The sequence below is a fragment of the Tympanuchus pallidicinctus genome, unplaced genomic scaffold, assembly GCF_026119805.1.
Source record: "Tympanuchus pallidicinctus isolate F22 unplaced genomic scaffold, pur_lepc_1.0 scaffold3, whole genome shotgun sequence".
Lineage (NCBI taxonomy): Eukaryota > Metazoa > Chordata > Aves > Galliformes > Phasianidae > Tympanuchus > Tympanuchus pallidicinctus.
In genome coordinates, this window is record NW_026294747.1 from 74,121,661 (window position 1) to 74,137,912 (window position 16,252).

Sequence of the window (16,252 nt, forward strand, 5' to 3'; positions counted from 1 at the left end):
GAGCTTAACTTATAGCTGCATGAAGAGCTTAGTAAGTGGTTACACAGTAGAATGGAGCATTTTTTAAGACAATCATCATGAAGAATGAGCTTTCTGTCTATAATTACTCTGCTGACTGTGACCTGTGATCACATCTTTTAGCCTAGAAGGAGACAAGTCAGAGACATAAGGCAGCATTCCCCACGACAAGAACCAATACGACAAAGGTGCAGGTTTCACAAAAGGGCAGCTGAAAGGAAGTAACTGGAGGCCACTGCTTGTCCCTGAAAAGTCATCTCAAGTCAGAGCTGAAACATTCTACTGGATATTCCAAAGCAGTATGGATTCCTAAGCAAAAAGGACAAGTAATCCTTTCAGAAAAATATGGCAGATTAATTTTGGCAGCTGCACCACAGAGTTCTCCAACGACAGCCTAGGGACAAGAAGGCAAACGCTTCTATTCTCAAAGTTTGAGGCAGTAAATTAAAACGTTGCTGAATCTTGCTGTCATTAATCATGGCCCCTTCGTAACAATACTGTGCTGTGCCTCAGCAAAACAGGACCAGTGTACCTCATTCTGAGTTGTTTTCAGCCCACAGTGTTTCAGATGAAAAGCAGTTTATCAGACCAGGCTTAACGCACAAGTGAAGACCCTGTCTCACCAGAGGCCTACCCAGCTCCATAGCAACGTTCATCTGTGCCTGCAGCACTCCTCCTTCCCTTGCCTGCTACTGCTGAGCTGCCCAGGCTCAGTGATCCTGAGGGAAAAAGGGAGATGCAAAAACGGATTTTCTGCATGCCAACTTGCCTCACAGTCCTCTTCCTGACAACCCACAGGCTGGTATTCTCTAAACATCAAGTAGCTTTGCAAGGTTGTTGTAGGTAGTTGCTTCTTATTCTGTCATATATATTTGAAAAGATTTATTCCAAAGGTTTTTATTATTTAAATGACATGGAAATTTCCCACTTAGGGCTGACTGCATAATTTCCAAATTATTAATGTGACCCCTTGAGTGTTCCAATTAGCTTTTTCTATTAAGTTTTATTTTGAACAGTAGAACAAAATGCACTTGAAGACATTTGAATTCAGCACTTCATCCTTACTCAGCACATTTGTGAGCTGGAGTTAAATCTCTGCTCAGTTAGCAACAATCACACGTGCTCTCAGCATGCTCACCGTGGGGGGGAAATAGCACTACAAAATGTTCAGAAAACCAATGCCTTACTGCCCCATAAAGCTCGCAGCTGCTTTATTAATTAAACAGCCTGCAGAACAGCTCACCAAACTACCTGATTTACTGCTAATAATCGTAATGCATTCACCTGAAGTACTTATGTGTACAGTCCAGTGAGTGTTTTCCACCAAGTTCTCTGTGCAGTGTGAGTCACACTGAGCTTTTTAATTCAATTTCACCTATGAAGATTATTAAGCTACAGCAAGATACATAGATATTTTAAAAAGATGCATTTTGAAAATGTTTGGACAAATGCAGCCACTGCAACAACAGTAACTAGGCTCTCAACTGCGCTCAAAACCTGTGAAATACAAAAAATCCCAACCTGTACCCTGCTCATATTGGATCACTCCAGTCTCGGAGAAGTTTTTGTATTTTTAGCTCCACTGCCAAAATGAACATAACAGCAATGCTCAGCAAACAAGTATGAAACAGTGAAAGAAACCTCCAACAATCTCACTAATGTAATTTTTTGCAACCACTGTACAAACTGAGCAATAAACTTAGAACTGAAAAACTCAGCCAAAGAAGATGCAGTGATACCAGGAGCCACGTTAATAACTGACCACTGAAGTCTAAGAAGCGTTACAAGTACAAAACAGTGGGTGAGGAAAGAGGAAGGAAGAAGCTCAGCCACCACTGACCAACCACTACAGTCTGGCAGCATCAGCAGCACAACCCACACAACCCTGCGCTGGCCATCCTGCTGAGTTCTGTTGGAGAGTTTTCACAGTACTGCTGCTAGAAACAGAAGTGCTGCTTGACTGGACTTGGAGGAAAGCTGTGAGAAGTACTCTATGGACAGACACGCTGTTAAGGTATGGACAGTACAACATTTCGTTCAGTAAGTGAATAAGAAACACAAAAACATGTGATGTGCCCTACAGCCCAAAGTAGGAAAAGCAACCCCACACTTTACCTGCATAGAGCACTCACAGTGAGCACAAACAGAAGCAGCAGATTCTGACTGGAACATTCAAATCAAAGGGTAGAGGTCAAATAGTTCCCCAGGAACTCTCCACTACTGCCAGCCATGAGGGCAGAGGACTACTGCTAACAGCTGAGCTAGAGTTCAGCCAGGGATTTTATTCAATCTCCTTGTGGGACTACAACATACCCCTGCAGCAAAAGAGATTGAGCTGAAAGAAGCGTTGGTTTTTGGTGATTTTGTTTTATTTTTCATAACTATTACTGCATTTTAAAAAATACACACCATTAACAAAACTATTAAAACAGTGGTACATATGTGGCATATGCCATACGGCATACAGCCACCAACAACACAATGACAAGAAGCAAGAATTAATTTAGCCAAGATACTGCATGTATTATTCAGTCATTTGGACCAAGCTCCCTTAGTAAGCAATGCTAAAAGACAGCTTTACCTCTTCTTAGAGAGAGGGATGGTACAGCTAGTGAACAGGAGAACAAAAAAACAAAAAAGGAAAAAAAAACAAATCAAAGGAAATCAAAGGCTGTTTCCTTTACTACCATAAAAACAAACCTCCCGAACTACTTTCCTATTCTACAAAGATAACTTTAGGAACTTGTTTAAGCTGTCACAGGACGAGACTTTCTTCATTTTCATCACAACGAAACAATCACCAACAAAACAGCATACCTACAACAGCACAGGTTCACAGCCACATCTGGGAGAATGAGTAATTGAAGAAAGCTATACAGAACCATTACAGTGTACAACAGTTTACTCCCTTTGTTTAAATACATGAGGTTCCATGGATATTACACTGGTCAAATTTCATTTTCAAATATCAAGTCTTAGTAACAGAACAAGAAAAAGGCAAGATTACGAAGTGTACCCTATGAACAATCTTTTATCATAATACAAAATCAAGTTTTTTTGTTTCTGAAGGAGGAAATTCAAGCAATACACCAAAATTTACAAAGAAATTTTGAAGCCTAATTTTCTTCTACTCATTCAACTAACGAATTCTACTAACTCAACTGCTTCTTAACTTTAAAACTGTGACTCACCCTGCCTGAAGTTCCCAAAGTGCCGCATTTGCTCACACTTCGGTGTCACAAAGCAGTTACATCAACTACGCATCATTATGGAATCTATCCATTTCATTCCTATAAGCTTAAATGGCCCCTTTATAGGAATACAGAAATTACATCATTATTGATAAGGAAGCATCTAAGGTAACGTGGATCCTGAGGTAAGATTCATAGTGGCAAGACTGCCCCACACAGTTACCTCTACTGCATGTACCCAACTGCATACACTAAGTTCTCAAACAAATGCCACATCTAAGAAATTCCAGAACTACCTGATAATGTTTGTAGCAGCTGTCACAATGGGAAAATCCCTTCAGTTTCAGCAAGACTCAGTTGCTCAGTTTAACCTGAGGCAACTAATAAAGGTCTGCAGTAAACGGGAAAAGAATACCCAGTATGAAGTCCAATCAGACACCAAACAGGAATGAAACACATGCAAGAATGAAGTAACAAAGGGTTTCTTAAAGAACGTTTTAAAGATAGTACTGGAAAGAGAGAGGTTACGCTTAATATCAGGAAAAAAGTATTCTCAGAGAGAGAAGTAATGCATTGGCAAAGGCTGCCCAGGGAGGCAGCTGAGTCACCCGGAGATGTTTAAGAAGCACACAGATGTGGAACTGAGGGACAAAGTTAGTGGGCATGCCAGTGGTGGGTTGATGGCTGGACTGGATCATTGCAGTGTTCTTTTCCAATCTTAATTATCGTGTGAATCTAAGGAGAGAATATTTCACATGGATGTTTTGCACTGTCACTGTTTAGAGGAGTGTATCAAACTGCACTCAAAGCAGAGGCTTAGCAGCTAATTTCCTGGTGTTCTGTACAAGAACCACACGAAAACCAGCACACCATTCTTCATGCTTTACAGTGCTCAACAGAAAAAGGCTCGCCTCCGTTACTCCGTATTTACCATCAACACTCACACTCCAAATCATGTGAAAACTGCTCAAGGTCTCATGAAAAATTCTTCATGTACAATTTTCTTACATTGCTAGAAATGTTACCATTGGGAATTTTTGGATAGCCAGGAAAATTTCCAACTGCACTAAAAGCTGGAATTCTTTAATAAAGAAAACTAGAAGGCAAGAAAACAAATGCAGAGTGTAAGACCAACAGCAGACCTGAGGCTCAATGTGCTTCTCAGGACTGTACTACTCTTTCTAAACTAGGCATACTCACAAATTTCAGTATCTTTCCAAAATGAATCCAGTGTCATAACAGGTTAGTAATACTTAAAATTAAAACCCAAATCTTCATTAAAAAATGTTTTTTTCCTCTCCTCAAAGCTCTGAAACACCTTTTTCTAACAAAATGTTACTCATTTCAATGAGCTTGGCTATATCAGAGTATCACTTTTCCATCTTTACAATGTTCTTTAGCATCTCTTCCCTAAAAACAAATTAAATCAAATTAATATGTAGATTTTTGAAATTCACAAACAGTGCACAAAATCCTCATCTTTGTTCGATGATTCTAAAAGTTTCTGGTGCACAGTAACACAAACTTTCAGCAGCCTTCGAGCAGCTGTTAAAAACATACAAGTTTTGTAGCTTTCTGTAACAACAGCACTTCAGATTCACAGTGGCATTCCATTTCATGAGTAGTTCCCAAAATACAATGGTCCAAAATGACTTTCAAACAGTGTAGCTACATCTATGCTAAGAACTCAAAAAATGGCAAACACCCAAAACAACATGAGGCAAGAAAAGAAGTTTGAACATATTACTAAAAGATGATCTGAAATAACAATTTGCAGAATAAGCCAATAAACAGTAAATACCACAAAATCCATTTAGAATTGTTTAAGAATTAGTAAGCTCATCAAAATGCTAACTGGGTTGTAAGCATGCACAATCAACACAACAAGTACACTTAAGTTCTGGAAGTAACATTTAACCAGCAAAGGAAAAGAAATACCTGGTTTTAAGTACTACAAGGAATTTCATTAGACATACCTTTCCTCTCTGTTTTCTGTGAAGGGATGGAAGATGTAGATGTAGGCAGTTTTGATAAAGTAGATGCTCCATTAGCATCAAAAGATTTCTTTGGCTGGTGATCAGATTGTAGAGAAAATGGACTAGGAGGAACAGTGCTTGGGGTAGCAGTTGGATGAACCACTGGTTTGATGGGATGTTGTACTGGAGTAGAACTACTGTGAGTCTCTGCCCTTGGCAGTCTGTAGTCTCTGTCATTGTGCCTGCTTGTTTGAGACAAAATATTCTGTGGGAGCATACTACTGGCGTCACTAGAATGCTTGTCTTCCACTTTTTCAGGATTCCCCAAGTAATGTTGCATTAAGAAAAAAAAAACAAAGAAGATAAATTAGAAACTTCTCTCTAAAATTGCATTGACTATGATCAATACAGCTGCACGTCAATAACTATAGCTGACCAAACTTCTTATGATTAAAAAAAAACTTAAGCAAATCAGCATCAAAAAAGGCAAAATTCAATTTTACTCACTGACAAAATGCATTTTCTCTGACCTTTGCTTGATTTAGAGTTCCAGTTAAGTACTGTGTTTTGACGAAGGGCTGCTTTATAATGAGTGTTACAGTCAAAGTTAACTTTTGAAGTCTCCTAAAAAAATCTAAATCAAAATCTATTATTTTCACTTATATTTAGCATGAAGAGATAATCTCTGCCCTTTTTTCCTTTGTTCATTAGAAATCCTGAGCATCATGTATAATTAAGTAGTTTCAGATTCTACCCCTCAAAGAATTCTCCTTCAAGTCACTTGAATACTGCCACAAAGAACGTACTTTCAGCTGGATGAATTCAGAAGACCATATATGAAATGAGTGACTAGTTTGCATCTGTCATGTGCTAATGGACATTAGAGTACACTGCACAGAAAATACATCAAGCAAATACTGAGCTTTTTTATCCTTGATTTTCATAAAACAAGTGGTTACTGAAACACGCAAGCATGCTATCTTTTTGTAGCATACAGTTTGTTCTAGCATGGCAATATGTTTTCACATATACAGAAAAGCATTCCTTTAACACACATCTGCTTGGCCAAGTCCCACAGAAGGGGAAGAAAAACCACAATTTGGAAAAATGAAGTTTGGTTTCTACTTTTAATTCATCTAGAGATTTATGCTACAAAATCATTAAAACTATATCAGCACACAGAAGGAATCTCACATGTTTCTAGGAATGGTTTGCACATTTCCTAGAAAAATTTGGCAAAGATTAGAGCTATATTCTCAGGAAAAAAGAAAAAAATCCAAGCCACAGAAAGTCATGGTTTCGGACTTGCTTTGCTAATAGTATTGGCGTGGCAAAAATACCTTTCAGTAGAATATACAAGTTTCTGAAAAACCCTGATACCATTACCTATCAAATTAGTTTGCATTTTTCAGATGTGAAATCACGTTTTTAAAATTTTTTTCTGCTTTTCTATTTTCATGCTCAGAATATAACACTGACAAGTCTCAATAAGTGCAACACTCCAACCGTACTATCAGTTGTGCAGATTGTTTCAGTAACTACCTACACAGAACTCAAATTAGACAGTAAAAGCTGCAAGAAGGAGTACCATAAAAAGCATTACGAAACTGTGATTCTAGTAAATAAAAGTTGTTTTAAGGAACAACACTTGACATAGCTGTCTGCATCTTCAGTTTGGCTTTGTTTATATGAAGAGAGGAGAAAAGCAGCTTAGGAAATATTTTTTAATTCTTTAAGTTTGGAAAAGAGCAAAACCACATACTTCCACTGGCAAACCCACTGGCAGCTGTCGCCTGCATCACCTCTCTTCTGTAATCTCTATCTTTTGGAAAACTGTTAACTGACATTTTGCTTGCTTCTTTTTGTCTCTGCTCTCTGAAGAAAAAAAAACAAAACAACACAAGTTAAATAAGAATTTACATCACCTAACAATACTTTCTACAGATGCATAAGATGAGATCATTGCTACAGATGAAGCTGGCGAACTCCAACTGCTGCTTCCTTACACCAGCATCTGTCCAAACCCTCACCCTATCAGATGAGTTCAGCTCACTAACATAGCACAGAAAAACAACATTTCCCCTCCCCCTGTTCTGGGATCACCCAGGCAGGGATAAAATAGGTGCTAGGGGTCATGTATGGGTGGTGGAAACAGAAACTTGGACCACAATCTTTTACAGTAGTACTAGATAAACTGAACCGCTCTATAAATGATGTTAAGAAGACTTTTCTTTGTAAGTTGAAAACAGACGTGTATATATATATATATATATATATACACACACATACACACACACACACATATATATACCTTTCCAGCCACTCTTTTGGTTTTTCCCACTGTGAAACTTCTGTTCTGCAGTTGTAGTAGTACTTTTTGCCTGAAGAGCTGATGTGTTCAGACCAATCATCCGCAGAATCATAAGCCTTTGAAATACAAACAGTGTTGGACAATAGACTACCCCAGAGTTTTAATACACACACTGAGAACTATGTCAAGTCAAGTCCTCATATGTGTCCTTATCACAGCTTTCCATTTAGATCACATTTAAATGCCTGATCCATTGCTGGTAAGCTATAAGATGTGACCCCTATACTCCTGCTGCATTCTACAAAAGTTTCTTCTGTTTTATTCTCACTAACCATGAAAAAATAGAAGAAAATAACAGTACACTTACTGGGACACAGCAATATCACAATTGATAACGCTAGTTCTCTGCAGCTTAAAATTTCTCAAAAAATCATTGCAATTGTATTTTCAATCTTTTCCTATGCTTTGCAAATTTATCTGTTCTGCTTTCAGTGCAATTTTTGAACAATCACCACCCTAACCACTAAAACTTCGTTAGATAATAAGGTGACAAAAAGTCACTACAGTGCATCTGAAGTAAACCTAGGCAAGAAAATATGATTTTACCAATAAAGTTCAAGGAAAGTATATATCTACTTTATTAAACAATCTCACATTTTAAATTCAAAACACGTAACTCAAACCTCTAATGATTATCAATTAGAACAGTTTTACAACATTTCACAACTGCAGCTTGGATGCTTAAAGTGTTTATAAAAGAAAAACTGATGTTGGAGAACTCAATGAAAGAGGAAGTACATGCCTCCCATTTCAGATAATGCTGAAAGTACTATATATATATGAATGGAGATAAATACCAATCACAAATACTCACTCCATCAGAAGTTTTGCTTGGATTATTGCTGGGATTAGAAGAATGCGAATTTGAACTATGAAGAGCACTGTGGTTATGTGAATTTTCTTGTGGAGAGTAACTGGTCCCTAAAAGGAAAGAAAAAAAAAAAAAGAAAAAAGAAATACTTTACCACATATGTTTTCAAAGAAATTACACATCTGAATTCTGAAGAGGCAAAAAGCAGTGAGGGCATATCAGTCACCTGTATCAAAACATCAATCAAATGTGAAGGGTTTCAGAAGACATACACACATATTTCTTCTGTTGCATATAAGGTAAAGCTCCCTTTGACTCTCCAGTTACAATAATGTAGCTTGCACTACTCTTACTCTCAAACTTTATCCCACAAACAAAATACACAGCCTTTACCATTATTTAATCAGTATGCTGACAGAGTCCTAACGTGTTAATTCAGAAATTAGAAATCATTTTATCCAAAACATTAAGTCAGAAAGTTTAAAGGGGTTTCTCATTCGCCCACTGTGTTTGATATACAGAAATCACTTTTCAAGTTCACTGAAGCAAGGTGGTTTTCTTCACCCTTGAGTTTCTTTGTACCTGGTCCTACGTAACTATTTCTATTTATGAAAATAGAATAAATCCAGTTTTCCTGCAGCACAGACTCTGCAATACAGCATATTATAAGCAACATTTCTCAGAGGCTCACGCAGTTCTGGACCCCAAACAACTGTTTACTGAGGTCACCTGGTTTTCTTCCTTGGAACAACTGAACTAAAAAAAATTCTCACTTGAGCAATGAGAAAAGAGAGAACGCAGCATTTTTTAGACTTACATTTGTGTCTACACTCAATCACCAACTCAACATTAACTCTTCTGATTTCCAGTTAAATAAGCCCCCTCATTTGCCCTTGGTGAACTTTGTATAGATGTCTTGCTCTTACAGACTCTTATTCCTTGAAAAATTCTACACAAGTCTCTTCAATTTTTCCATTCTTCCCATTTTTCTTCCACACCATGCTAAGAAAAATCATTTTCTTATAGATTTCAAGGAGAAACTAAATACTCAAAATACATCAGCACTGACCTTATCTTATCTGCCCTCCCAAGTACATAACTACTACTACAACAGGAACTACCAGCTTCACATACTGTATCGTAGTTCAAATTTGAAATCAGAAGGGTCTGCAAATACCAAGAACTAAATCTCATGAGTAACCACACCAAAGAATCAGAGCCTGATACTGTTCTAATAGGTGGGAGTGAACTGAGCCATTAAAATAAGATTTTCTAGGACTTTGAGAGCTCATAAGCAGAAAATGATTTATTACAGTGTATCAGACATAGCACAGGACAGATTATTATACAAATAATGATTTTTGATCCTTCTGACTATGCAAGCGTTGACAAAATTACTACAGAATTCTCCACCTCCTCCTCACACAGGACAAAAAAGCAGTCAGTCACAGAAGCAAAGAAATATGCTATGACCAACGTGGTTCCAACCCTACAAAGAATAAAGACAAATTTGCACACACTAGTTATTGACCACCAGAATCATCAGCAGTTCTAAACCCTTTCCAGCACTATTTCGGCTAGCAAGTGTATGTCACTCACTCACTTTAAAAAGCGCATGGCAAGGAAAGGAAAAAGGACATCTCCACAAGTACAGCCTTCCAAAAGCAAGAGTTAGGCCCACACGAATGCCATCTTGTGCACTCAAGGCCAGCAGAATGAAACTTATCATTGGGAGGAGTCTTTTCCAACTTCAGTGATTCTGTGACTCTATCTTTAACCTTTACAGAATGAGACAGTGGTTAAATATTTCTAAATAAATTATTCTGTTAACAGTCTTCATCTATTTACTGTTCCCCTCACAAATTCTACTGAGATAAAGTTGTTAAATGTCTCTGTGTGTTTCTGTAGGCTGCTTACCACAGACTCATTAGTTAAATTTTACTATGAGGTAAAACAACTATCTCCCTTTTATAGGAAAAAAAAAAAAAAAAAAAAAAAAAAAAGAACAAAAATGAGATGCACCAGATGTATTTTTAAAACAGTTTGATATCATTCACTTCAAAATTTCAGAAACCATCCACACAGCCAATTTACTGTAATCCCATCCTAGAGGTGCAGTTACATTACACTTCATTCAGCTCAGTCAGGATGTTGTTAGTGACTTTCTAAATACACTGCCACATTGAATACTCCATTACACATTTTCCCAACATGAGCAAGATGGCAACATATGCATTAGACCACTAAGATCTCTTAAAGCCTGTTCTACCCATCCCTAAACAGACCCCTCAAGCTCACTGACCAGACATCCAGCCCCCCTCAGTCTCACAGCTCTGCAGTTTCCTTTGCACCTCCCACTGCTTCCGAGGCTGTTCCCAGTCCTGGCAGTGAGTCACGAAGCCCCTCAGCAGTACCTGAGCTGCTGTGGCACTCACACTGCCTACAGCAGCCCCGGCGCTGCTCTGCAGCAGTTTCTTCACAAGGGCCCCTCATGGCTTCTCCAGCAAGATCCCACCTTGGGTCATCAGGACATGCTGGTCAGGCTTTGGAACGGCAAAGCATAATTCCACACCTGATAATGTCTAGAGCTATTACAGAGCGCAGTTGAAGGCGCAAGTTTTCCCCTCAGACCGCCATTTATTTTTACGGTTAACACTGCTCTACACTTAGATCAGTGCCAGAACATAAAGGGAATGAGCATGAAGGGAGAACAAGAGTTTTAGACAATTCATACAAATTAATGGCTTAAAGATCCACCAAATTAACTGCAGACCGAAACCTTGTAACCTCTCAAGGAATTCTGGCAGTCCAGCCCAGCAAGCACTGCTAGCTCAGAATTCCATAGAAAAACAGTGCAGGAGCTTCCAAAGTTTACTGTGTGAAAATTGTTGGCCAAAAGTAATCACTATGTGGAAGCCTACTTCAAATAAGGAGGGAGGTTCCTCTTACTGGTATACCAGCAATACCCTTAGCAGTATCTAATCCCAATACATTTTATATGGCTGTCTGTGCTGCAAGTGCACGCATGGCAACTTGTTCCTGAGATCCAAATCGCAAAGGTAGGATAGCTGAGATTACTTCATACCCCAGAAAGAGGCCTGCTAAGGTAGACAGAATTCTAGCACCCCTTGAGATATTCCCTTGTAACATTTTACTGTTTTTATCTATTTGTTGCATTAAAAAAAAAAAAAAAAAAAAAAAAGCAGAAGGATCAAGAGGCTTGTGCTTTTCAAATACCTGTTAGCACATCCTAGAATTTAACAATAGTTACAGAGCTTTCTATGGACGTATCTATAGCACCATCGCTGTGACTTTTCTCAGCTCAATCATTATTTTGGAAACAGTTAAATCCAGACAGGGTAAGGTTAAATTATCATCATTTTCTTCAAGTTTTTTTTTTTTTTTTTTTTTTTTTTTTTTTTTTTTTTTTTTTTTTTTTTAATAAAAATTAAAAAATCACATCTTCCTCACTCATGCATGAAAATCAGCACAAGTACACAAAGCATGATTCTGGGAACCAATTCAAAAAATAGGCTGTGACTTAATGCCTACTACAGATTGGAAAATTCAGCTATGCCAAGATTCACTTGCACAATTTTTATTAAGTGCTCTCCAGACCCAAATTACTGAAGCAAATACAGTCTGAGCTGCAATGAGGTTTCAGCACCATGCTGGACTTGGAAAGCAGACAACGCAGGGTGAAGAAAGAATATCACAGCCCACTGCATACCTTCAACTTTGTCAATAATTTTCACATTTAACTGATGTTTCCACTGACACCACTTCAACTCAGGGAAATTAAGAAACAAGGATACTTTGAATTGAAGATTAGACTGCTCTAATAAGCACCTAATTTTTTTCTCCCTCCCCCCATCGTCTTTCAAAACAAGCTGAAACTTCCAAAAAAAACTCTTATTAGCAACTGCAACATCTAGTCATAACCACCTCAGACACCCAAGATTTTGGCCGGGCACAAAGAGTAAGCTGGCAGTAGCTGCAGCAGGATACTATTGCACGGTACTGGACTATACGTTTCCTAACTTCATGCAGTCTAACATACACAGAGCGCTTAGGCTCCCAAGATACTTACTCTGTAACTCTTAATACTGTAACTCTTACTGTAACCATAATAAGAAGTATCAGTGTAGATAATGCAAACAAAAGTTTACAAATGCTTACCAGCTGGGCAAAAAGCACTAAAAATTCTCCCTAGCAAAAACCAGTGCTGCAGCTGAACCTCAAGGCCAGTCCTTTCCCTTCACTGTCTCCAATGCTGACAGGGATTCAGGAAGGGATCTCAGAGTCTTCTGTGCTCAGAAACCAAGCATTTGGAAAGAAATATGGGGCAGCAGAAAAGCAAGGAACTTCATTCAACTTACTTATACTCATATACAGCTCAGCCACAATCCTTTCCATCTCTTAGCTAGTATGTATTCAAATGTGTTAAGCTAGAGACACTACTAGAATTTGAACTTCCTTAACAGCACAGACAGACATTAATTATTTGTCATCAGAAAAAATGTAACAGCATGACAGTCAGTGGTAGTGACATTGTACAGAGATAACTAAAACTTGTTTAAGCATTGAAAAAAGCCTTATCTAAGCACACCCAAACTAAGATGTCTGAAGTGTATTTCAGCCTCCATCTTTGTTAGTCTGATGGAGGTCTCTGCAAAACACTCGCTGAAGTTCTCCATATGGGAGGGAATAAAAGTAACATAATGGGAACGCAATACCCAAGCCTCAGAAGTAACTGAACAGCCGATCACAGCCATTTTTATTTGCTGCACGTAAGACAAAATCCTTTTTTTTTTTTTTTTAGTGCATTTTTATGTGGCCTGCTGTGTTGAAATAAAATATGGCTGCCTTCCACAAGTGATTAAAATTATAAAAAAAATTTGCATTTTTCTAGCAGAGCAACAGCCTCAGAGAATATACCAACTGGTCAGTAACACCTTCCAGAAAATCATAACACACAAAACTGAAGGCACAGTGCTCTGCCAAAAGAGAATGTGAGCCTGATCACTCTGCTGTCCAATTAAATACTCATTATACCCTTCAAACCGAAAGTTTTACACTGCGAGCAAAACAGCTTACAAAGCCTCTTTTCCCCTCCTGCTCCATCTCCTTATCTGGAACAGTGAAGCCTGTGCTGCTCTGTAATGTCTGTTTCTCAGGACATTCTTCCCACTGGAAGGAAGTTTTCATCTTTTTCTCCAGGTTACCATTTACACAAACTTTCATGGAAACCAGTCTAAGACATCAATATGAACAGAATCATATATAAAGTGGGACAAATTACTAAAAAGGATGAAAAGGATTCTGCAAAGTTCTTTTTCAGAAAAACAGGTTAAAATACAGCTTTGTTTCTAAAACGGTAGAAAGAAACCAATAACTCCAAAAGGAAGAGAGGGGAGTACTAAACCACTGGAGGCCAAGGGCTTACACTGTTTTACTACTGAAACTCAAATGTAACCAAATTTCCTGAAACTCGAAGAGCTTCAAGATAATATTAAAATTAAACATTAGCTTCTAATTTTTTTTATGCATTACATAATGAGTCTGCTATCTTCTGTTTACATTTGTATTCTTAATTAGATCCATCTAATTTTATTTCAGACACTGAAGTTCAATTTTAGGCTGAAGAGTCCAAGCTGCTCTAGAAAGAAAATCAGTTATTGGCTCATCGAAAATGAAAGTGAAGGTAATTATAAAAGGGCTCAACTTTAATTCAGACTTCTCACAAGACTCCAGAAGCTAAGAGGAGAACTGTTTTCCAAGGGCTGCACTTCAGTCTGAATAGACCAACCAGTTCTGGTACTTCTCACCGGCAGAAGAGATATAAGCCAACCATCCCGTTCCAATTTGTTTTCCTTGTTATAATTATTTCGTTGTTTTCTTCCTCCCCTCAGCCCTCGGCTCACCCACAGTTAACAGTGGGAAACCATTTTCCAACCTGTACGCAACTTCAGAAATGATTAGGTCCAACGAACAAAGTTCAGTGGATGCAGTGAGCTCCAGAAAGACCCCACATCCCAAAGCCGTTCTTTGCAAAACGGCTAAGGGGACAAACACGTTTCCACTGCACTCCTGAAAAGCATTAATGGGTACCAAGAAAGGGGAAAACTGGAAGATTTGTAGCTCTACTACGAACGTGATGGCAGACAAGTCATCGCTCTACAGCCTTTTTTTCTACCCTTATCTTTTGAATTATATGTTAGTTCACATGTAGAACAGAGTTTTGCTCAGGTGCTCTACCAAAAATTAGGGACTCCAACCACCTCTGCATAGGGAGAAGAGAAGATAAAATTGCAGGTGGTCTTCTACAGGTCCTCTCACAACAATAAACAACAGAGCAGTTCAGAGCAAAGAAACAGGAATAAGGAACATGAACAAGAAAGGAAAGAGAACAGCTGGAAAAGGCAGTTGCATAATGTGATATTTCCATTTCCCAGAGGTGGTGGCATTTTTTTTTAGGCTCGTTCCCAACACTGAATTGAATTCTGAGTAGTGCAAACAACAGATCTTCAAGTCTCCTGACAAGTAAGTTAAACATATTTCAATGATTTCTCTCTGACCAACTTTGAGTTAATATATGTAAGAGAAATACCTGATTAGATAACGCTTCACCTAGGTGAAATTCCTAACAACTCAAAATTCAAACTGCTTCACGTAACAGTTTAACTCCTTTAAAAATAAAAATAAAAAAAGCTAGACACCCAATTACTTGGGGGTACGTAGATATGTTCCCACAGGTAGCCCTGCCTTGGCTAACATTGTCATCCACTCAGAATTCACCACTGTGATGAGAATGAGTAAATTTACATAAGCACTGTCACAGAAATGTAGTGCACATCTATCTAGGGTAAGTGAAGCCACCACAGAAGACTCACTCACTTCATAAATCCTGACCAGCTTTCTTCTTTACAGAAAACAATGATAGCAGTAGTTTTCCTGATAGCAAAAACAAGAATAGGCAAAAGACTGTACAAAGGATTTTAAAGTCATCTGTAAAATAAATGTAGATACTATTCATTTCTGATGATCAGTATGCAATAACATTTGAGTAAATGTGCCCGTTTCTCTTAAAATACAGCAACATCCAATCACCTTCTGAAATTTTTGTTAGAACACCTTGGAAAGAACCAAGAGTTTCTGAAGGACTTGAAAACTACAAGTTGAATTTAAAGGAAACTGAGAACTGTAAGTGGATACCAAAGTCCTCGTATTTCCATTTATTTTTCCCTCCCTTTGGATTTAGGGTGTTTATTAATATAGACAGTTGCTAGCAACACCATCAGTCCTAACACTAAGCTACCTTGAGATTGATCAGGTTGAAAAAGCAGGTTAGACCATTTTACCTTTATGAGAAGGGACTGTGATCTTCAGCAACTCAGAGTCCTGCTCCCTCCAACTCACAACACCAGAAGATCCCAGCACAGAATTACCAATGACAGTACCTTTAAGTCTTTTTAATTCTGCTCCACTTATTAACAGATTACATTTGTATTACTCAGAGAAGAACAATCCCCTAAGAAGAAATTACACGTAGTTGAGCATAAAGCAAAACCATGCTTTTATTCTTGACTACAGCTCAGTAAACTTTTCTACCTCTATTAGAGTAAAAGACAGCACAAAAGAGAGGTTCTGCTGTCCTCAAGCAAGTACCTCATACAGGAAGAGGTTTTAATAATAACATGCAAAACAAGAGAAGTGCTCAACTGACAGCCTGAACTCTCACCACAAACTAATGATGACAATACCTCAACTCCAATGTGGATCAGCGCAGCTTAAGGACAAGAGACTCAATTTTCCCCTTCTAATGCCTTGCCATGAAACCCAAGTAAACAACCCTCCTATGAACAAGGTGCTGAAATACAGTCCC

The 16,252-nt window shown here is 38.2% G+C and overlaps 1 protein-coding gene across 5 annotated transcripts in view; it reads right to left on the bottom strand.

The window, feature by feature from the left end:
* The window catches only part of WAC (WW domain containing adaptor with coiled-coil), a 53,336-nt gene that overhangs the window by 21,770 nt on the left and 15,314 nt on the right, over positions 1-16,252 (bottom strand). For all 5 annotated transcript variants that reach the window (XM_052692537.1, XM_052692536.1, XM_052692538.1 and 2 more), the window contains exons 4-7: positions 8,371-8,477; positions 7,497-7,612; positions 6,948-7,060; positions 5,186-5,494 (exon numbers count right to left, since the gene is read on the bottom strand). In XM_052692537.1, coding sequence (XP_052548497.1) covers positions 5,186-5,494; positions 6,948-7,060; positions 7,497-7,612; positions 8,371-8,477 — 645 coding nt within the window. The remainder of the gene's footprint in view (positions 1-5,185; positions 5,495-6,947; positions 7,061-7,496; positions 7,613-8,370; positions 8,478-16,252) is intronic.